The 23,221-nt window shown below is 43.6% G+C and overlaps 1 protein-coding gene across 1 annotated transcript in view; it reads right to left on the bottom strand.

Annotated features, from left to right (window-relative positions):
* Window positions 1–544: 544 nt before the first annotated feature.
* Window positions 545–23,221, bottom strand: part of LOC139369800 (potassium voltage-gated channel subfamily B member 1-like) — an 86,533-nt gene continuing 63,856 nt past the window's right edge. Inside the window, exon 2 of the mRNA XM_071109071.1 lies at window positions 545–2,587. Coding sequence (XP_070965172.1) covers window positions 701–2,587 — 1,887 coding nt within the window. The 3' untranslated portion in view covers window positions 545–700. The remainder of the gene's footprint in view (window positions 2,588–23,221) is intronic.

The raw sequence follows: 23,221 nt of genomic DNA on the forward strand, positions 1-23,221 counted from the left end.
CCCCAGTATCAATGGTGATTGGATATGAAGTATGACAATCAACTACAACCACACATCTGAGAGAGTATTAAAATATAAAGGAGAGCGGGTTAAACCTAACTCTAACCTGTCTGGATAAAACACACACAATCAAAAACAAAAAAATAAGTAAACAAACAAAACAACAAAGAATACCCTGTACAGAATTGAAAATATTCGGTTAATGCGGTTAGTGCTACCCGGGAGGCGGGAGGTGGGAGGCAGAGGCGTGATGGGAATGAGGAAACAGACAGGAAATCAAAGTGGCCGTTACCTTTCTAATGGCTGAACCAAACTGTTGATAAACAAGGATGAAAGTTCACCTCTCAGATAGAGTCATAAAATAACAGACCAATGAAAATATACTATTTATATTATAAAAAAAAGGAAAACAATATACATAAAATACTGCATAACTGTGTGTGTATGTTTATCTGCCTATCATCCTGCATACACATACACCTACAGACATACAAACAAACGCGCACGCTATGCATACACATAGTCACATATAACTAAGGCCAGTTTTGAGGAAGAAAACACAAGGAAATCAACAACATTTCTTTTAGCACAATGTTGATTCAGTAATTCCTAAATCTACAGTGTGTGACCAGATCTGCAGAGTTATGCACAATGTCCTCCTGTTTGGGTCCTGTCTGTACTATCTATTCCCTCCCCTACCTCACTTGCTCTCATTATGGGTGTTTGAACGACTCCTCTCTCCCCGGGAGAGCACATGATTCCCCTGTCCCCCACCTGACTGGGCCTCAAAGGGGAACACACTGTTACCCAGCATTCTCTGGGAGCCCTCCAGGTGGTTGGCCACACGGTGGTGGCTGCTGTAGGAGCTGAGCTTGGGGCTGGCTTTTCCCAGAAGCCTCTGGGAGGCGTTTGTACCCGAGCTATCATGGAGGTGTTCCTCCTCGTCCGTGTCAGCATCAATGAACTTACTGATGGATGCGTCATGGAATGTGAAGACTGTCGGGATCAGGGTCTCAGGGGGTGGAGTCTTGCTGCTGGCAGTGGTGTAGACAGACACCTCAGGACTCATGAGGGAGTGGGCAGAGAGGGCAGAGCTATCTGAGAGGGCCCCGCCCCCTGGCCCCTGTGGTAAGGAGGAGGAGGAAGGGTCTGCGTCCCCGCCTTTGAAGTTGACCTTGAGGGAGCGGTTCTTTAGCGGGTTGCTGAAGCGTAGGCCCCGGGGGCTGTCAGAGAACAGGCCGTGCTTGGAGCCTCGTCCTCCAGGGACCTTGGTGGCGCTGTGGGGGGACACAATGGCCTCGTGCTCCAGGGTGGTCTCGAGCACGGGGTTGGTGCTAACCCTCCCTGGAACAATGGTGCTGGGGCTGTGGGAGAAGCGAGCACTTTCGTTGAAGTCAGCAGCACAACTCATGAAGCTGTCAATACTGGACATGCTCCTCATGTCTGTGGTTGGGGCAGGCTCTGTGGGGATGATACCCATTTCTATCTCGTCTCTCTTCTTGGGTGCTTTAGACAAAGGCCCCTTGTCCTTACTGTTCAGGTTAGGCTGAGACTGGGTCTTAGCCATCTTGTTGTACATCTCCTCCAGTTTCTGAGCGTTGAGTTGCTGAGGGCTGGCGGGATGGGCTTTGTCTGGTGAGCTGGGCTCTAATGACTGAGTGAAGCCCATCTCTGAGGTGGTCCTCTTGGGAGTCTCTTTCCTGTGGCTAAGAGACAGGTGGTTGTCCTGCACCTTCTCCATGTTCTCTCCATTATTTTCTACCACTACGTCTATGAGCTCGACACTGCGTGCAAACGCCTCCTTCATGTTCATGGAGATGATGCTGCCGTTCCTCTTGGCCCTCTCCAGGGCCTCCCGCCGTTTGATGGCCTTCTCCTGCCTCTTCTGCTCCTTGTAGAACTCTGAGAAGTTGTTGACGATGATGGGGATGGGCAAGGCTATCACCAACACTCCAGCTATGCAGCATAGACCCCCAATAATCTTACCCAGTAAAGTCTTTGGGTAGATGTCCCCATACCCCACCGTAGTCATAGTAATGGTAGCCCACCAGAAGGAGGCCGGGATGCTTTTGAACTTGGTGTCCTCCTCGTCCTTCTCGGCAAAGAAGACAAGGCTGGAGAAGATCATAATGCCCATGGCCAGGAATAGGATGAGCAGGCCCAGCTCATTGTAGCTCCTCCTCAGGGTGAAGCCCAGAGACTGAAGCCCTGTGGAATGCCTGGCCAGCTTCAGAATACGGAGGATACGCATGATCCTGAAGATCTGCACCACCCTCCGGACGTTCTGGAACTGTAAAACGCTCTTATTGGATTCAGTCAGGAAGATGGTGACGTAGTAGGGTAGGATGGCCAGCAGGTCTATTATGTTTAGTGGACCTTTGAAGAACTTCCACTTGCTGGGCGAGGAGATGAAGCGGAGCAGGTACTCCATGGTGAACCAGGCGATGCACACCGCTTCCACGTGAGCTAGCTGAGGGTTGTCTGTCACCTGGCCAAACTCGTCTATGTCCTGCAGCTCTGGGAGGGTGTTCAGAGACAAGGCAATGGTTGACAGCACGATAAAGAGGATGGAGATGATGGCCAGGACCTGTTGAAACACAACCAAGACAACATGCAAACGTCAGTGCATTGACATGTAGAACATTAATGCCAAATCATTTCAACACTTTTTTGTCTGAATCCAACTGTGGGACAAAATTACTTTTCAACGACGCTTTAAACTTCTTGAGTATGGCTGCGGCAAATAATAACAGTCATTTTGTGAGGCTGACACCTGAAGAATATGATTAATTCATGACCCATTTAGCTCTCTGACTGATTCCTCCTGAACATTATGAAAAGGTTACTGTCATATCAGGACTACCAGCTTTTTAAGAGAAAAAAAGGTCAAAGATAAATATGATTTAGATTGCCTCCTCCTCCCTCGAGCACCCCATTTGTTCATGCATGAATGCCCCCCCTTTAGCACGTCATCCTCATGCTTGTGTGACACTTTTGATGTTCTGGATTTCCCCTGATATGCGATTAAAATATTGGTATTATCTGAGTTTTTCGATGGCAAATGCCACTGTCTACTGGTGACCTAGCAAGCTAGACACCGATATCACCCCCGCCTCCCACCTGATGTGTACCACAGTGTTAGCTAGCAGACAGTGTCCTTCGCTCCCGCCTGCTAAGCACCTGGCCTCATTATCAGAACTGCAGGAAAGCAGTGCCCAAAAGGCGGGGCAAAGGTCACTGTTTACCGGTATCCTAGCTAGCCACCTACTGTACTGGAGCGCCCCTGCCTCCTGCCTTTGTACGGTAGTCTTAGCATCTCGTCTTTTATGTGGCTTGTGATTGACAGAACACACATGAGATGAGGGTGCACATTGATCCAAAGATGATGTGTGTATTACCAGCGTTCCCTATCTGAGCAAATTTGCGGGTGTTAAACTCTTGGTGTTGAGGTAAAAAGTGTTGTTTACATTTTAGTCATTTAGCAGACGCTCTTATCCAGAGTGACCTTCAAAAGCAATTAGGTTTAAGTGCCTTGCTCAAGAGCACATCGACCAATTTTTCACCTAGTCGGTTCAGAGATTTCAACCAGCAACCTTTTGGTTACTTAACCGCTAGGCTATCTACCATCATTGAGTGTTGACGCTAGTGAGGTTAGTGGCGCAGCGGTCTAAGGCACTGCATCTCAGTGCTAGAGGCGTCACTACAGACACCCTGGTTTGATTCCAGGCTGTATTACAACCGGCCGTGATTGGGAGTCCCATAGGGTGGCGCACAATTGGCCCAGTGTTGTCCGGGTTTGGCTGGTGTAGGCCGTCATTGTAAATAACAGTTTGTTCATAACTGAATTGCCTAGTTAAATAAAGTTTTTTTATTTTTTTTATTTTTACAATTACAAAAAATACCGGTGGGATTGAAATTGACGGCAAGTGCACAATGGAGCATTATTTGAATCAAAAGAAGGAAATACATTTTGTTATCAAGGCATATATATATATATATATTTGATTTGTTTAACACTTTTTTGGTTACTACATGATCCCATATGTGTTATTTCATAGTTTTGATGTCTTCACTATTATTCTACAATGTAGAAAATAGTAAAACTAAAGAAAAACCTTTGAATGAGTAGGTGTTCTGAAACCTTTGACCTAATATGGACTTGGTCTTTTACCAAATAGGGCAATTTTCTGTATACCCCCCTACCTTGTCACAACACAACTGACTGGCTCAAATGCATTAAGAAGGAAAGAAATTCAACACATTAACTTTTAACAAGGCACACCTGTTAATTGAAATGCATTCCAGGTGACTACCTCATGAAGCTGGTTGAGAGAATGCCAAGAGTGTGCAAAGCTTTCATCAAGGCAAAGGGTGGCTATTTGAAGAATCTAAAACATAAAATATATTTAGATTTGTTTAACACTTTTTTGGTTACTACATGATTCCATATGTGTTATTTCATAGTTTTGATGTCTTTACTATTATTCTCCAATGTAGAAAATAGTAAAAATAAAGAAAAGCCCTGGAATGAATAGGTGTTCTAAAACTTTTGACCGGTACTGTACATATTTTTTTACCCCCTTTTTCGTGATATCCTTGTCTCATCACTACAACTCCCCAACGGGCTTGGGAGAGGCGAAGGTCCTCCGAAACATGACTCACCAAACCACGCTTCTTAACACCTGCCCGCTTAACCTGGAAGCCAGCTGCACCAATATGTGGGAGGAAACACTGTTCAACTGACGACCACAGTCAGCCTGCAGGCGCCCCGCCCACCACAAGGAGTCATTAGAGCGGCCAAAACATGCCCTAACCCGTACAATTGTGCACTGTCCTATGGGACTCCCGGTCGAACCCGGGTCTGTAGTGATGCCTCAAGCGCTGCCACTCGGGAGGCCCGGAAGTCTAATTTTTCAATCTTCCCTAACTTGACAGTCATTCTAACTGCAAATTGCGGGTAATTAAAAGTTCCAATTGTTGGATATCCTAACGGGCTGAATTCCGATTGGAATTATGTAACACTACGCAAGCTAATGATATGACTTGCAAACCAGTAGTTTCAGACAACTGTGTTAGGGTAAAACTAGGCTGTCAAAGTATGGTATTGTCAAAAAAGCAAAGCCTTGTTATAATGTAATTTTTTTGAGAAAATATGAGCTTAGGCACTCACTAATTGAAAGCTACAGGATGTCATCCATTGCAACAGTTGTGTCTCTGTCACTAGCAAACACAATCATGGGTGGCACTGGTACCATTTAAAATGCACTCGAAAGGCACCCTGGGAAATAAATAAATATTTCCCAGGGTGCCTTTGAAGGCCCTTGGATCAATTCCCCCCCCCCCCCCCCCCCCCCATTATTATTTTGGGCTGGGGTCTCAACTTACTGTTGCGAGTTAAAATAGTAGGCTACACAAGATGCCATTTCTAAATTTGGTTGTGCATCAGCAGTTTTCCTCTTGTTGTGTTATTCACCAACAGTCAGTGAATTAGTCCATGTCAGCTAACAATTTTTAGATTTTTACATTTTTAGCTAAATTAGGTTAGCAGCCATCTATCTAAACAAATAACTGCCCCCCCCCCCCCATATTAAAAATCGCAAACATTTCACTCCGCCCCATGGCGAAATGAGTAGAACTGCATGAAACGTGTTATAAAATTGCAAAATCTACTCTCCCCCCCATGGCAAAATGTGTAGAAATCATGAAATGTGCTTTAAAACTGTAACATTTGCTCTCTGCCCCCATGGCAAAATGTGTAGAAAGCATGAAACTTGCTTTAAAACTGTAACATTTGCTCTACACCCCATGGCGAAATGAATAGAATTGCATGAAATGTGTTATAAAATTGCTAAATCTTCTCTCTGGCCCATGTCAAGATGTGTAGAATGCAGCAAACTTGCTTTAAAATTGTAACATTTTCTCTACACACCAGAATTGCCCAAAATTAACTCTAAACAGGACTGCAGCGTGCCTATTGAGTCATGCAAAAATGTTTTCTCTCTGTTTTCTCTTTGTCTAGAGGGGAGTCACTCATATTAAAAACTGCAAACATTTCACTCCGCCCCATGGCGAAATGAGTAAAACTGCATGAAACGTGTTATAAAATTGCAAAATCTACTCTCCGCCCCATGGCAAAATGTGTAGAAATCATGAAACTTGCTTTAAAACTGTAACATTTGCTCTACACCCCATGACAAACTGAATAGAATTGCATGAAATGTGTTATAAAATTGCTAAATCTTCTCTCTGGCCCATTGCAAAATGTGTAGAATTGCCCAAAATTAACTCTAAACAGGACTGCAGCGTGCCTATTGAGTCATGCAAAAATGTTTTCTCTCTGTCTAGAGGGGGGCCACTACAATGTTTTGCTTGCAATGTGGAGGCTTTAGATGTGGGTATGCAAACCATATATTTTTTTTTTGAGGCCTCCACCCCATCAAAGTTTCCCATCCCTGCCCTACAGTGTTAAAACAACACCCCAAAGCAAGTTACTGTAACACCATAGGTGTTAATTCCCTGACACTGAGAAAGTGTAACAGCATCAGCTCTAATAAAATGTTAATTTAAGTCGGATGTTGCCCATGGTTTTAGGGACCAAACATTCTTAGGGTGTTAGTTCATCAACACTTTAAAAGTGTTAGTTTAACACTATTTCTGATGGTCACATATACAGTACACACTAAGAGATTCTTACATTTAACACTGTGGGTGTTACGTTTTTTATTTCAAATTTGCTGTGCAGCTGTAAATTGTGGTGTCATATCCCTGTCAAATGTGTGACTTTGTTCCTCTCCTTCGTTCTGCCTATCCTCTCAGTCCCTCCCATATACCTCTCACCTTCAGACTGACTCCCTCAAACTTATTGTCCTAGTTCTTCTACATAGCACCTTGCAAAGTGAGTCTGTCCTACTAGCAGACTACTAGAGACCTAGATTCATAGCACAGCCTGTGACTCCCCTGCATGATAAGAGCATTTGAACCTGTGTGGAAGTTACAGGGGACAGGATGATGAGTACCACATGCTGAGTACATCAGGGTCTGGACGAGGTGTTGTGGATTAACAGAGCGCATTCAGATCAGGGCCATGTACGCTGGGTGTGGCACACCTATTAGTCCTCTCCCAGCTAGTGTGTGTGTCATCTCGACACAAGGTCACAGTGGAGGTCCCTGTCCCAGGTCAGTGGAATGCAGGATTACTCCCTGGCACCGCTCAGCATTCATTAGCTTTAATTAATCCTGGCAGGTGAGGTGCCTGCAAACCCACCCTGGCCTTTAGGGAGAGGCTGAGAGAGAAAGAGAGATAGAAAGAGACAAAGAGGTAGAGGCAGTCTGGGCTATAGTGTTCCAGCATCAGCTCAATGCCCCAGCTAAAAGAGAGTGAATTAAAGGCCAGACAGTTCAAACTCAATCAGAGCCACACCTAACATGTTCTTCATCTTATCAGGATCCTGAGGGACCAAAGTGATGTATAAAAATCTACAAACACATTAGATCCAAAGGGGATTTGCTCCCATTAACGATTCTCTCAACCAATCACCGTTAATGACTCAAGTTCACACCATTTCAAGTGTAAACTGCACTTTACCTATTGGCAAGGACGAAGTCTATCTGACCATTGAAAATTGTCATTGTATGTCTCCTTATATTTCCAATGTGTTTATAAGGATACTGTGTAGAGGTCGATCGATTAATCGGAATGACCGATTAATTAGGGCCGATTTCAAGTTTTCATAATGATTGGAAATCTGTGTTTTTGGACACCGATTTATTTTGTAATTTTTTTACACCTTTATTTATCCTTTATTTAACTAGGCAAGTCAGTTAAGAACACATTCTTATTTTCAATGACGGTGGGTTAACTGCCTTGTTCAGGGGCAGAATGACAGATTTTTACCTTGTCAGCTCAGGGATTCAATCTTGCAACCTTACAGTTAACTAGTCCAAAGCTCTAACCAACTGATTACATTGCACTCCACGAGGAGACTGCCTGTTACGCGAATGCAGTAAGAAGCCAATGTAAGTTGGTAGCTAGCATTAAACTTATCTTATAAAAAAACAATCTATCAATCATAATCACTAGTTAACTACACATGGTTGATGATATTACTAGTTTATCTAGTGTGTCCTGCGTTGCATATAATCGATGCGGTGCGTATTCACGAAAAAGGACTGTCGTTGCTCCAATGTGTACCTAACCATAAACATCAATGCCTTTCTTAAAATCAATACACAAGTATATATTTTTAAACCTGCATATTTAGTTAATATTGCCTGCTAACATGACTCATTGCGAACTGTGAAGATTATTTCTTCCTAACAAAGACAGCCAACTTCGCCAAACGGGGGATGATTTAACAAAAGCGCATTTGTGAAAAAGCACAATCGTTGCACAACTGTACCTAACCATAAACATCAATGCATTTCTTAAAATCAATACACAGAAGTATATATTTTTAAACCTGCATATTTAGCTAAAATAAATCCAGGTTAGCAGGAAATATTAACCAGGTGAAATTGTCACTTCTCTTGCGTTCATTGCACGCAGAGTCAGTGTATATGCAACAGTTTGGGCCGCCTAATTTGCCAGAATGTTACGTAATTATGACATAACATTGAAGGTTGTGCAATGTAACAGAAATATTTAGACTTAGGGATGCCACCCGTTAAATAAAATACGTTTCCGTATTTCACTGAAAGAATAAACGTCTTGTTTTCGAGATGATAGTTTCCGGATTCGACCATATTAATGACCTAAGGCTTGTATTTCTGTGTGTTATTATGTTATAATTAAGTCTATGATTTGATAGAGCAGTCTGACTGAGCGGTGGTAGGCACCAGCAGGCTCGTAAGCATTCATTCAAACAGCACTTTCGTGCGTTTTGCCAGCAGCTCTTCGCTGTGCTTCAAGCATTGAGCTGTTTATGACTTCAAGCCTATCAACTCCCGAGATTAGGCTGGTGTAACCGATGGCTAGCTAGTTAGCGGGGTGCGCGCTAATAGCATTTCAAACGTCACTCGCTCTGAGACTTGGAGTGGTTGTTCCCCTTGCTCTGCATGGGTAACGCTGCTTCGAGGGTGGCTGTTGTCGATGTGTTCCTGGTTCGAGCCCCGATAGGGGTGAGGAGAGGGACGGAAGCTATACTGTTACACTGGCAATACTAAAGTGCCTATAAGAACATCCAATAGTCAAAGGTATAGGAAATACAAATCGTATAGAGAGAAATAGTCCTATAATTCCTATAACAACTACAACCTAAAACTTCTTACCTGGGAATATTAAAGACTCATGTTAAAAGGAACCACCAGCTTTCATATGTTCATGTTCTGAGCAAGGAACTTAAACATTATATTTTTTACATGGCACATATTGCACTTTTACTTTCTTCTCCAACACTTTGTTTTTGCATTATTTAAACCAAATTGAACATGTTTCATTATTTATTTGAGATTAAATAGATTTTTTTTGATGTATTATATTAAGTTAAAATAAGTGTTCATTCAGTATTGTTGTAATTGTTATTATTACAAATGCATAAAAAAAAAAGAAAAGGACGATTAATCGGCATCTGCTTTTTTTTAGCCCTACAATAATCGGTATCGGTATTGGCACCGGCATTGACACATTACATGTGCACATTACGCCTGGGGCGGCAGGGTAGCCTAGTGGTTAGAGCATTGGACTAGTAACCGGAAGGTTGCGAGTTCAAACCCCCGAGCTGACAAGGTACAAATCTGTCGTTCTGCCCCTGAACAGGCAGTTAACCCACTGTTCCCAGGCCGTCATTGAAAATAAGAATTTGTTCTTAACTGACTTGCCTGGCTAAATAAAGGTAAAAAAAAAAAAAAAAAAAAAAAAAAAAAAAAACATCCAGACATGCAATACTGTAACTCTGCCTGTGGACCAAACACAAATAACGTTCCACAACATTCAACACACTTCAAGACATAACACACCATATCACGTGAACATTATCACACCTTTAAATGTATTATGTTATAGCATTAAATAAAGCAGAGATATCCGCTTGCCCTACTGAAAGATTCATCCAACCTGCTCTCTGTGTCTAGTCTACATGCAGATGTTTATCTCTCACACTCACACTCAGTGTTGGGTTACAACGCCGGGATGGGGAGAGCTTACAGTGCCTTGCGAAAGTATTCGGCCCCCTTGAACTTTGTGACCTTTTGCCACATTTCAGGCTTCAAACATAAAGATATAAAACTGTATTTTTTTGTGAAGAATCAACAACAAGTGGGACACAATCATGAAGTGGAACGACATTTATTGGATATTTCAAACTTTTTTAACAAATCAAAAACTGAAAAATTGGGCGAGCAGGCCCAAACCATGATGCTGCCACCACCATGTTTGACAGTGGGGATGGTGTGTTCAGGGTGATGAGCTGTGTTGCTTTTACGCCAAACATAACGTTTTGCATTGTTGCCAAAAAGTTCAATTTTGGTTTCATCTGACCAGAGCACCTTTTTCCACATGTTTGGTGTGTCTCCCAGGTGGCTTGTGGCAAACTTTAAACAACACTTTTTATGGATATCTTTAAGAAATGGCTTTCTTCTTGCCACTCTTCCATAAAGGCCAGATTTGTGCAATATACGACTGATTGTTGTCCTATGGACAGAGTCTCCCACCTCAGCTGTAGATCTCTGCTGTTCATCAAGAGTGATCATGGGCCTCTTGGCTGCATCTCTGATCAGTCTTCTCCTTGTATGAGCTGAAAGTTTAGAGGGACGGCCAAGTCTTGGTAGATTTGCAGTGGTCTGATACTCCTTCCATTTCAATATTATCGCTTGCACAGTGCTCCTTGGGATGTTTAAAGCTTGGGAAATCTTTTTGTATCCAAATCCGGCTTTAAACTTCTTCACAACAGTATCTCGGACCTGCCTGGTGTGTTCCTTGTTCTTCATGATGCTCTCTGCGCTTTTGACGGACCTCTGAGACTATCACAGTGCAGGTGCATTTATACGGAGACTTGATTACACACAGGTGGATTGTATTTATCATCATTAGTCATTTAGGTCAACATTGGATCATTCAGAGATCCTCACTGAACTTCTGGAGAGAGTTTGCTGCACTGAAAGTAAAGGGGCTGAATCATTTTGCACGCCCAATTTTTCAGTTTTTGATTTGTTAAAAAAGTTTGAAATATCCAATGAATGTCGTTCCACTTCATGATTGTGTCCCACTTGTTGTTGATTCTTCACAAAAAATACAGTTTTATATCTTTATGTTTGAAGCCTGAAATGTGGCAAAAGGTCGCAAAGTTCAAGGGGGCCGAATACTTTCGCAAGGCACTGTAAGTGTTAGAACGTGGACCATGTAAAGCCATAGAGCCAGCTCCACGCACTGAGAATCCAGGTCAATTACACTGTACAAAAATATAAATGCAACATGCAACAATTACAGAGTTACAGTTTATATAAGGAAATCAGTCATTTGAAATAAATGTATTAGGCCCTAATCTATGGATTTCACATGACTGGGAATACTGATATGCATCTGTTGGTCACAGATACCTTTAAAAAAAGGTAGGGGCGTGGATCAGAAAACCATTCAGTATCTGGTATGACCACCTCATGCAGCACGCACATCTCTATTGGGTCAATTTCACGCCATATGTATTGAATTCAAAATAAAATAAATTGAAAAACATGAAAAATAAAGTTGAGAATGTAAACATTATATTTCCGAGAATGGGTGAAATAATGGATGTCGAAATCAAAAACCAAACAATTGAAAGCAAAATGTATAGAATTGTAAACAAAAATAATACATCAAAAGCAAAACCCCAAAACTTGTAAGCAAATAATTTAAAAGCGAGAGCAAAACTGTATGGCAAATGATTAAAGAAAATATTTGAAAACGAATGCAAAAATCATTTTCTGTTAAACCTTCCCAGCAACCAATCCTATTGAATAGATTTTGCCTATGCTCTTGCCTGCATGTACAACCTTTTGGTTACGCTACTCGTATCTTTGCTTTAAGTGTCTGTTTCTTTGCTTTCACTGCCAGTCTTTTCAATTTCGAGTTTTGGCATTATTTTTCCATGAAGGGCGGGGTTTAGAGGGAGGCGTAGACAATTAGTCTCTATTGGTCCGCTAGTTTTCGAGTGACAGTTCATCTTAACCCATCAATGAACATGATAGACAGGTTTTTTTTATTTTGCCTACTTAAGTAGACGTTCTGACGTCACTGTCACGCCCTGGCCTTAGAATTCTGTGTTTTCGTTAGTATTTTGGTGAGGCCAGGGTGTGACATGGGGATTTATGTGGTTTGTTTTGTCTGGGGTTGTTTGTAGTTATGGGATTGTGGTTAGAGTAGTACTCTAGGTAAGTCTATGGTTGCCTAGAGTGGTTCTCAATCAGAGGCAGGTGTTTATCGTTGTCTCTGATTGGGAACCATATTTAGGCAGCCATATTCTTTAGGTCTCTTGTGGGTGATTGTTCCTGTCTTTGTGTTTGTGGCACCAGATAGGACTGTTTTGGTTTTTTCACATTTATTGTTTTGTAGCTTGTTGTACTTTCATCTTTATTAAAGATGTACAAAACTAACCATGCTGCATTTTGGTCTGCCTCTCTTTCACCAGAAGAAAATCGTTACAGTCACCTTGTTTTAGTGTTTTAGCTAACGTACTTCAAAACTGTCAGTCACGTGTCAATAATGTATGGATATTAGAAGCATGTCTATCTAATACATTTAATGACAAACCATCTAACTACTTACAGTGGGGCAAAAAAGTATTTAGTCAGCCACCAATGGTGCAAGTTCTCCCACTTAAAAAGATGAGAGGCCTGTAATTTTCATCATAGGTACACTTCAACTATGACAGACAAAATTTGAAAATAAAATCCAGAAAATCACATTGTAGGATACCAAATACTTATTTTCCACCATAATTTGCAAATAAATTCATTAAAAATCCTACAATGTGATTTTCTGGATTTTTTTTGTCATTTTGTCTGTCATAGTTGAAGTGTACCTATGATGAAAATTACAGGCCTCTCTCATCTTTTTAACTGGGAGAACTTGCACAATTGTTGGCTGACTAAATACTTTTTTGCCCCACTGTATGTAGACATATGAATGACCTGTTTCACAACGTTCGGCGCAGGTGTATGGCGAACCAGTCACCAACACCTGCGCCGAACGTTGTGCAACAGGTAATTCATGTTCACAATTTATTTTATTTTGAATTCAATACATATGGCGTGAGATTGACCCCATACATCTCCTTCGCATAGAGTTGACTAGGCTGTTGATTGTAGCCTGTGGAATGTTGTCCTCTTCAATGGCTGTGCAAAGTTGCTGGATATTGGCGGGAACTGGAACACTCTGATGGTACACGTCGATCCAGAGCATCCCAAACATGCTCAATGGGTGACATGCACTGATGTAAAGTACTTAAGTAAAAATAGTTGAAAGTACTACTTAAGTCGTTTTTTGGGGTATCTGTACTTTACTTTACTACAGTGCCTTCGGAAAGTATTAAGACGCTCCCCAACCAACCTGACAGAGCTTGAAAGGATCTGCAGAGAAGATTGGGAGAAACTCCCAAATACAGGTGTGCGAAGCTTGTAGCATCATACCCAAAAAGACTTCATGCTGTAATTGTTGCCAAAGCTGCTTCAACAAAGTACTGAGTAAATGGTCTGAATACTTATGTAAATGTGATATTTCAGTTTACCTGTTTTTGCTTTGTCATTATGGGGTATTGTGTGTAGATGGATGAGAAAAAAAATAATTCAATCTATTTTAGAATAAGGCTGTAACGTAACAAAGTGTGGAAAAAGTCAAGAGGTCTGAATACTTTCCGAAGGCACTGTATTGATATTTTGACAACTTTTACTTTTCCCTCACTACATTCTTTAAAAAAGTATGAACTTTTAACTCCATTCGTCCCTGACACCCAAAAGTACTCTTTGCATTTTGAATGCTTAGCGGGACAGGACAATTCACACACTTATCAAGAAAACATCCCTGGTCATCCCTACAGCGGCTGATCTGGCGGACTCACTAAACACATGTTTTGTTTGTAAATGATGTCTGAGTGTTAGAGCGTGTGACGACCCTCCCACTCTGTCTGCTGTATTCTGTTCTTGTTTCCTTATTAGGATGCCGGTGGGCGGAGTTGGGAGGGTCGTCAGCTTCATGGGAAACACCTGGGCCAGGTGTCTCCCAGGATAAATAGACCTCTTCCACATTCATGGAGGAGACTCTCTCCATGCAGACACCTTTGTAGATTGTGTTGTGGTTCTTGGTGGCCTTTTGTTTGTTTGCTTTGGCACCTTTCAACACCCTGCATTATCACATTCATGCATGCAAAACACTCACTTACACTACTGATTACTGATTACACACACCATTGTATATTTTCCTTAGTTGCTTTAGTTAATAAATATATCTTTTGTTACTCCTTATCTCCACGTTGTCTCCCTTTGTTACGGGCTTTGAGCCGGTTCGTGACAAGTGGGGGCTCATCCGGGATATTTGAACTATTGGTTTGGGAGACCGTGGAGGTAATTTGAACTATTGGTTTGGGAGACCGTGGAGGTACATGTTTGGTTTGAATATTGTGTTTGAGTGTGATAGGCCCAGTATTGGTTGCCTTTGTTGTTTGGTTTGTGTGCTGCGTTGGAGAGAGAATGGTTAGTTTCCAGGCCCTGCCTAGCCTGGAAACTCTTGTTCTACTTTCTGTTGGGAAGTCAGTCTGAGGTGGTGAGTAAATCGGCTGTGTACCTCGGTAGGAGATTTGTGTAGGGTAGTGGAACTTGCTACCCTGAGCTATAGCCTTTTCCCCTGATAGGCTTAGCGACTTGTTTCAATTTTGGACATGTTGGGCATGGTTAAATGTTTGTTATTTTTGTGTGGTGTCTGTGGACTGAGCAGTTGTCTCGGGGGCACATCCGTGGCTTGGTGGAATTTGCCAGCATGCTGGGGAGTTCTATTTCCTTGCCAGCGGGCTACAGTGCGTAAATACCCACCGCAAATCTGCACGAAGACTAGGGTTGAGTTATTGTAGGTTTTGGGGAAGCTCCGTATCTCATCTCTCTTCTGTGGTGCTCAGGGTGATTGTCATTTCTCTGGTTGTGGTCTGATGTGCTCAGCAGAGGGGTTGAGCAAGATTATTTACTTATGACTATGGTGTCTCATGTAGACAAGTTCATTCGCTTTCATCAGAGGAACTGTTAGAATTAGGTACTAAAGAACAGCTGTTGAAGATCGCTGAACACTACAAGGTTAAATGATTGAAATTAGTGAAATTCTGTTTCGTTGGAAGTGACTATGAATCGTTGGAAGTGACTATGAATCGTTGGAAGTGACTATGAATCGTTGGAAGTGACTATGAATCGTTGGAAGTGACTATGAATCGTTGGGAGTTGTAAAAAATTAAGGACCCTGATTCTGGTTCTTTTCGTTGGAGTTTGTAGCTGTTGTTGTCTTTTGTGCCATGTTCCTGAATGTTTACGTGACTGACCATTGGTTGGGGTTGTCATGTTCTAGCTTTCCTGTCTGTTCCCTCCTGGTCTTGTGTTCTTCTTTCCTCTTAAATATTGCTTCCTATGCACAAAGGTTGCTGAGGTCTGGGGAGGAGGAGGTTGGCTGGCGCAGGTGGAGGTGTGAACACATAACCCCTCACCAATTTGGGACGCAGAGGCTGTGTCAATTTGGGACGCAGAGGCTGTGTCAATTTGGGACGCAGAGGCTGGTATGTTGTTCCGGGGTCCTTGTTGGTCCCCGGTTTTATGGGGGGAATGTGACGACCCTCCCACTCTGTCTGCTGTATTCTGTCTTTGTTCTTGTTTCCTTATTAGGATGCCGGTGGGCGGAGTTGGGAGGGTCGTCAGCTTCATGGGAAACACCTGGGCCAAGTGTCTCCCAGGATAAATAGACCTCTTCCACATTCATGGAAGAGACTCTCTCCATGCAGACACCTTTGTAGATTGTGTTGTGGTTCTTGGTGGCCGTTTGTTTGCTTTGGCACCTTTCAACACCCTGCATTATCACATTCATGCACGCAAAACTCACTTACACTACTGATTACACACATCATTGTATATTTTCCTTAGTTGCTTTAGTTAATAAATATATATTTTGTTACTCCTTATCTCCACGTTGTCTCCCTTTGTTACGGGCTTTGAGCCGGTTCGTGACAGAGCGTGCCCCTGGATATCTGTAAATAAAAAATGAAATGGTGCCGTGTGGTTTGCTTAATATTTGAAATTTGTTATACTTTTACCTTTACTTTTGGTACTTAAGTATATTTTAGCAATTACATGTACTTTTGATACTTAAGTATATTTAAAACCAAATACTTTTAGACTTTTAGATTCTACTGGGTGACTTTTACTTTTTCTAAAGTATGAATATTGGGTACTTTTTCCACCACTGGTGACAGTGTCTGGTGAGTATGCAGGCCATGGAAGAACTGGGACATTTTCAGCTCCAGGAATTGTGTACAGATCCTTGCGACATGGGGCCATGCATTATCATGCTGAAACATGGGGGGATGGCGGTGGATAAATGGCACGACAATGGGCCTCAGGATTTCGTCACGGCATCACGGCATCTTAAAATTGCCATTGATAGTATGCAATTGTGTTTGTTGTTCGTAGCTTATGTCTGCCCATACCATAACCCCACCACCACCATGGGGCACTTTGTTCACAACGTTGACATCAGCATACCGTTTTCTCACACGACTCCATACACGCTGTCTTCCATCTGCCCGGTACTGTTGAAACCGGGATTCATCCATGAAGAGCACACTTCTCCAGCGTGCTAGTGGCCATCGAAGGTGAGTATTTGTCTACTCAAGTCGGTTACGACCCTGAACTGCAGTCAGGTCAAGACCCTAGTGAGGATGACGAGCAGATGAGCTTCCCTGAGACAGTTTCTGAAAGTTTGTAAAGACATTCTTCAGTTGTGCAAACCCACAGTTTCATCAGCTATCCGGGTGGCTGGTCTCAGACGATCCTTTAGGTGAAGAAGCCGGATGTTGAGGTCCTGGGCTGGCGTGGTTACATGTGGTCTGCGGTTGTGAGGCTGGTTGGACATACTGCCAAATTCTCTAAAATGTCGTTGGACGCGGCTTATGGTAGAGAAATTAACATTAAATTCTCTGGCAACAGCTCTGGTGGACATTGCTGCAGTCAGCAGGCCAATTGCACACTCCCTCAAAACTTGAGACGTATGTGGCATTGTGTTGTGTGACATAACTGAACATTTTAGAGTGGCCTTTTATTGTCCCCTGCACAAGGTGCACCTGTGTAATTATCATGCTGTTTAATCAGCTTCTTGATATGCCACACTTGTCAGGTAGATGTATTATCTTAGCAAAGGAGAATGGCTCTCTAACATGGATGTAAACAAATTTGTGCATAAAAATTGCGTATGGAAACTTTCTGGGATCTTTGATTTCAGCTCATGAAATGGGACCAACATGTTACATTTTGCATTTATATTTTAGTTGTGTATATCAACTACAATCCAAGCAGCACAGTGTGGTGTGAATGGGAACTGTATGCACATCTCTCTGGCTAGAGTGGGTGAGTAAAGTAGCATACAAGGGAACACAGAGTTCTTGGCTCCTGAGGCCTGGTTCTAAAACGGGCCTTTGAGGGGAACTCACACTGATCAGATCATGGCTAATGTGGCCTGACGAGCAGACAGGGCTGCAGAGTGCCTAATGACTCGTACTAAATACGAACGGCAGCCTTGAAACTGACTCCAGGTGTGTGTGTGTGCTAACTATAGAAGAGCAGCCAAAGCATGACAGCCCCCCCCCCCCTCAATCTCTCTCCCATAATGCACCTTCCCACTCCAGTCTGGGCGCAGTGCCAGTCCCAGCCAGCCAGGCAGAGAAGAGATCACAGTGACATGGATTCACTCAGAGAGAAGTATACCCAGGCCACTCATAGCAAAGACAACACTCTACAGAGGTGGATGGGTTAGACTAGAGTGACTGACTGAAGCAGGGAATCAGGCAGTGTGGCAGAAACGTGTGAGTTTCCTGGAGGAGGAAGTGTGAGGTGTGTGTGTGTGGAGATGGCATCAGGGTCCCAGAAGATGGCGATTCGTGTGGGTGTGGGAGCCAGGCAGAGGCCGGATCAGTGATGTGAGAGGAGTAGGGTTGATTTGTGGTAAGTGGGAGTGGGAGGTATTCTCGAGGGGACTGAATCATATTGTGTGTGTCTGTAAGGTGGCCAGGCAGGGCAGCGGTGAAGGAACAGCAGGGTTGGATGTGTCTGTAAGGAGGCCAGGCAGGGCAGGGGTGAAGGAACAGCAGGGTTGGAATGTATCTGTAAGTAGGCCAGGCAGGGCAGTGGTGAAGGAACAGCAGGGTTGGATATGTCTGTAAGGAGGCCAGGCAGGGCAGGGGTGAAGGACCAGCAGGGTTGGATGTGTCTGTAAGGAGGCCAGGCAGGGCAGGGGTGAAGGAACAGCAGGGTTGGATGTGTCTGTAAGGTGGCCAGGCAGGGAAGGGGTGAAGGACCAGCAGGGATGGATGTGTCTCTGGCGTCTGAGTGTTACGCCAACAGGAAACGGGACGATATGTCCCCATGACCTCACTGCCTGTCATTAGGAGTAAATTATGAGGTAAAGGAGCATGCGGATCCACTGCCGTTCACTACTGCTACATCTGGCAGATATTCACATACAAGACAGGACAAACATTAATTCAAGTGAGATGTAGACACATTCACTCCTGTTCACTTTTGTGCATACCACACGCACAGTACATGTCTATAAACTCAGCAGCATACAGACACACACATGCAATCCTCCCCACCCTGCCCACATATACTCCTGTTTCAGTAATTAGACCAAAGCGCTAGCGGCCCCTCCCCCGTCTCCTTGGAGGCATTGTGAATATTTAATATGTCCTGAAGTGCGAGCAGAGCGATCCTCCTGTCCTGAACAAGGTATGTGTGAGTGGGTGCTTAGTGGGGTGCGCAAAGAGGTAGCAGTTCAATCAGCTTCATCAAGCTTCATGGGGGTTGAAGGATGAAAAGAGGGAGGAAGAGGGAGAGAGAACTCCACTCCCCACCAGAGCAGGTAGTGTAGGAGCTCTGCTGTGGGGTTGTATGGAGATCTGTGCTATCATGTACTGTCTGCACCACCCTGGGCGTCACATCAAGTTTTACCACCAGTCTGATGGGAGCTGAGGCCAGCCCGGGGCCAGGGGGAGATGTGAGAGAGGGGGAGGGATGGAAAAGAGGATACAAGAAACATGTCTGCCACCTGGAGCAGAGAGGACAGAGAAGGATAAATGTAATAGGATTGTATTGCTCTATAAAGCCTGCTATAAGATGGGAAGTTTTCTATCCCTCTCTCCTGGGCCACATAGTATGGATTCAGTTCCACTGCACTTAATCATGGCTCTGCTCGCCCAGTTCACCACCTGATCTTGTCTGTAGAGGGAACGTTCTCTCTCTCTCTATTTATCTCTCTCTCTGGGTGAAATTGGCACACATAGGGTATTTCTGATCCTGTTATGTGTAGCGGTGCTATGATCTATGTACTGTGTGCTTGACCTCCTTCACTCCCTGCTTATTACTAGGTCGTACAGACCACGGCTGGAGGATTCAGTGTCCCTTGTTTTTGTTTCTATTAATGACAATGTAATGGAAAGGATGGATGGAATTACCCAGCCACTGCCAATAAACACTGAGTCTTCCTCAGGCCCGACGTGAGAATAGTATGGGATAGAGAACAGTGTAGACAAAAACACCTACACCAATAGGGAACAGACTGGTCAGAAAGTTCCATGTTGGGAGTGACCCAGGTGTTTGCAAGTCTACCCTCAAACTCCCCCAAACTTGTCTCCCCTCCTCACCTACTCCTTTATCACCATCCCAGAACCACTAACAAACAGCCTTATATGAGGCAGGTGGGGAGTGGAGTGGTAAAGAGACAAAGAGAGGCACAGAGAGAGGAAGGACACATAGAGAGGAAAGATGGAGTAGTAAGAGAGAGAGAGGCTTGGATGCCAAACAAACAGTACAGCGAGACAGTTTCCTCTCCTCAAACCTCCTCTCTCCTCTCACGTCCTCTCTCCTTTGTCACATTGAAGAGCTGACTGTGATTATGCAATCATGGGGAGATGACAGCAAATGTTACCCACCTTCCCCAACCTTCCCCTCCCACCTCTGGGCCAGTCCTGATAAATGGGGTGCAGAGTGTGAGACAGAGAGATGGATGGCTGGGCTCCCAAGCAGTGGGCTGTGTCCTCTGAAGCTGTGAAGGTGGCGCTGTCACCGGGAAACAGGTGTGTGTGTGTAGGTGGGTGGGTGTAACTCTGAGCTTATGCCTCTGCCTCCCAGCTGTGCTAAAGCACACTAGCTGGTTTAGACAGGTGAGAGAGAGAGAGAGAGAGAGAGAGAGAGAGAGAGAGAGAGAGAGAGAGAGAGAGAGAGAGAGAGAGAGAGAGAGAGAGAGAGAGAGAGAGAGAGCGAGAGAGCGAGAGAGAGAGAGCGAGAGAGAGAGCGAGAGAGAGAGCGAGCGAGTGAGTCTGACTGTGTGAATGCATAAGCATCGCCCCTTGTGGGTGGGCGGGTACAAGAGGGGAAATGGCACCCTGCGTGTCACTGGCCTCCACTAGAACAGCTGTTTAACACCAGCCTTTCTCCCAGGACATCTGGCAGGAAATACTCTCTCTTTCTGAAAGCATCAGGAGCATCTACTGGAGCAGGGTGGACAATCTCTAATGGGTGTCACAACTTTTACTTACACATGGGTTGCTATGTGGGGAAGGAATTTTAGAATGGTTTACAGCCAGAGAAAGAATTACAGTGCCTCCAGAAAGTATCCACAATTTGTTGTGTTACAGCCTGAATTACTTTTTTTGTCTTTGGCCTATACACAACACCCCATAATGTCAAAGTGGAATTTTGTTTTTTAAAATTTGTACAAATGAATTAAACATGAAAAGCTGAAAGGTCTTGATATCACGTTTGTCATAAGGATAAGACCAAGGCCCAGCGTGGTATGCGTACATTCTCTTTTTAATGAATGAACGAACAAAAACAGCAACAGAACAAACAAACCGTGAAGCTATACAAACTAGTGCTGACAGGCAACTAAACATAGACAAGATCCCACACCAGAAAGTGGGAAAATGCCTGCCTAAATGTGATCCCCAATCAGAGACAACGATAAACAGCTGTCCATATCAGGCCACCATAGATATACAAAAACCCCTAGACATACAAAAACTAGAGTACCCACCCTAGTCACACCCTGACCTAACCAAAATATATAGAAAACAGAGATATCTAAGGTCAGGGCGTGACACTTGAGTCAATAAGTATTCAACCCTTTTGTTATGGCAAGCCTAAAAAAGTTCAGGAGTAAACATTTTCTTAACAAGTCACATAATATATTGCATGGACTTACTCTGTGTGCAATAATAGTGTTTAACATGATTTTTGAATCACTACCGCATCTCTGTACCCCACACATGCAATTATCTGTAAGGTCCCTCAGTCAAGCAGTGAATTTCAAACACAGATTCAAGCAAAGACCAGGGAGGTTTTCCAATGCCTCGCAAAGAAGGGTAAAAATATCCCCTTGAGCATGGTGAACTTATTAGTTACACTTTGGATGGTGAATGAATACAGCCATTCAGTACAAATATGTATTTATTTATTTATTGATTTATTATTTAATGAGAACAAGTTCTCATTTACAATTGTGACCTGGCCAAGATAAAGCAAAGCAGTTCGACAGGTACAACAACACAGAGGTACACATGGAGTAAAACAAACATACAGTCAATAATACAGTAGAAAAATAAGTCTATACACAATGTGAGCAAGTGAGGTGAGATAAGGGAGGTAAAGGCAAAAAAAGGTTTTGGGGATGACCAGAGAGATATACCTGCTGGAGTGCGTGCTACAGGTGGGTGCTGCTATGGTGACCAGCGAGCTGAGATAAGGGGGGACTTTACCTAGCAGGGTCTTGTAGATGACCTGGAGCCAGTGGGTTTGGCGACGAGTATGAAGCGAGGGCTAGCCAACGAGAGCGTACAGGTCGCAGTGGTGGGTAGTATATGGGGCTTTGGTGACAAAACGGATGGCACTATGATAGACTGCATCCAATTTATTGAGTAGGGTATTGGAGGTTATTTTGTAAATTACATCGCCGAAGTCGAGGATTGGTAGGATGGTCAGTTTTACAAAGGTATGTTTGGCAGCATGAGTGAAGGAGGCTTTGTTGCGAAATAGGAAGCCAATTCTATATTTAACTTTGGATTGGAGATGTTTGATGTGAGTCTGGAAGGAGAGTTTACAGTCTAACCAGACACCTAGGTATTTGTAGTTGTCCACATATTCTAAGTCAGAGCCGTCCAGAGTAGTGATGTTGGACAGGCGGGCAGGTGCAGGCAGCGATCGGTTGAAGAGCAAGCATTTAGTTTTACTTGTATTTAAGAGCAATTGGAGGCCACGGAAGGAGAGTTGTATGGCATTGAAGCTCGCCTGGAGGGTTGTTAACACAGTGTCCAAGGAAGGGCCAGAAGTATACAGAATGGTGTCGTCTGCGTAGAGGTGGATCAGAGACTCACCAGCAGCAAGAGCGATATCATTGATGTATACAGAGAAGAGAGCCGGTCCAAGAATTGAACCCTGTGGCACCCCCATAGAGACTGCCAGAGGCCCGGACAACAGACCTTCCAATTTCACACACTGATCTCTATCAGAGAAGTAATTTGTGAACCAGGCGAGGCAATCATTTGAGAAACCAAGGCTGTCGAGTCTGCCGATGAGGAAGTGGTGATTGACAGAGTCAGGAGCATTGGCCAGGTCAATGAATACGGCTGCACAGTATTGTTTCTTATCGATGGCGGTTAAGATATCGTTTAGGACCTTGAGTGTGGCTGAGGTGCACCCATGATACAACTTTCTTTTTAACTCAGTTGCTCGAGAGGAAGAAAACCGCTCAGGAATTTCACCAGGAGGCCAAATGGTGACTTAAAATCAGATACAGAGTTTAATGGTTGTGATAGGAGAAATGGATGGATCAACAGCATTGTAGTTACTCCACAATACTAACCTAATCGACAGAGGGAAAAAAAGGAAGCCTATACAGAATAAAAAGGACAAAACATGAATCCTTTATGCAACAAGGCACTAAAGTAATACAACACATTACTGAGTACCACTCTCCATATTTTCAAGCATAGTTGTGGCTGCATCATGTTATGGG

This window comes from Oncorhynchus clarkii, chromosome 17, assembly GCF_045791955.1.
Source record: "Oncorhynchus clarkii lewisi isolate Uvic-CL-2024 chromosome 17, UVic_Ocla_1.0, whole genome shotgun sequence".
NCBI classification, from domain to species: Eukaryota; Metazoa; Chordata; class Actinopteri; order Salmoniformes; family Salmonidae; genus Oncorhynchus; species Oncorhynchus clarkii.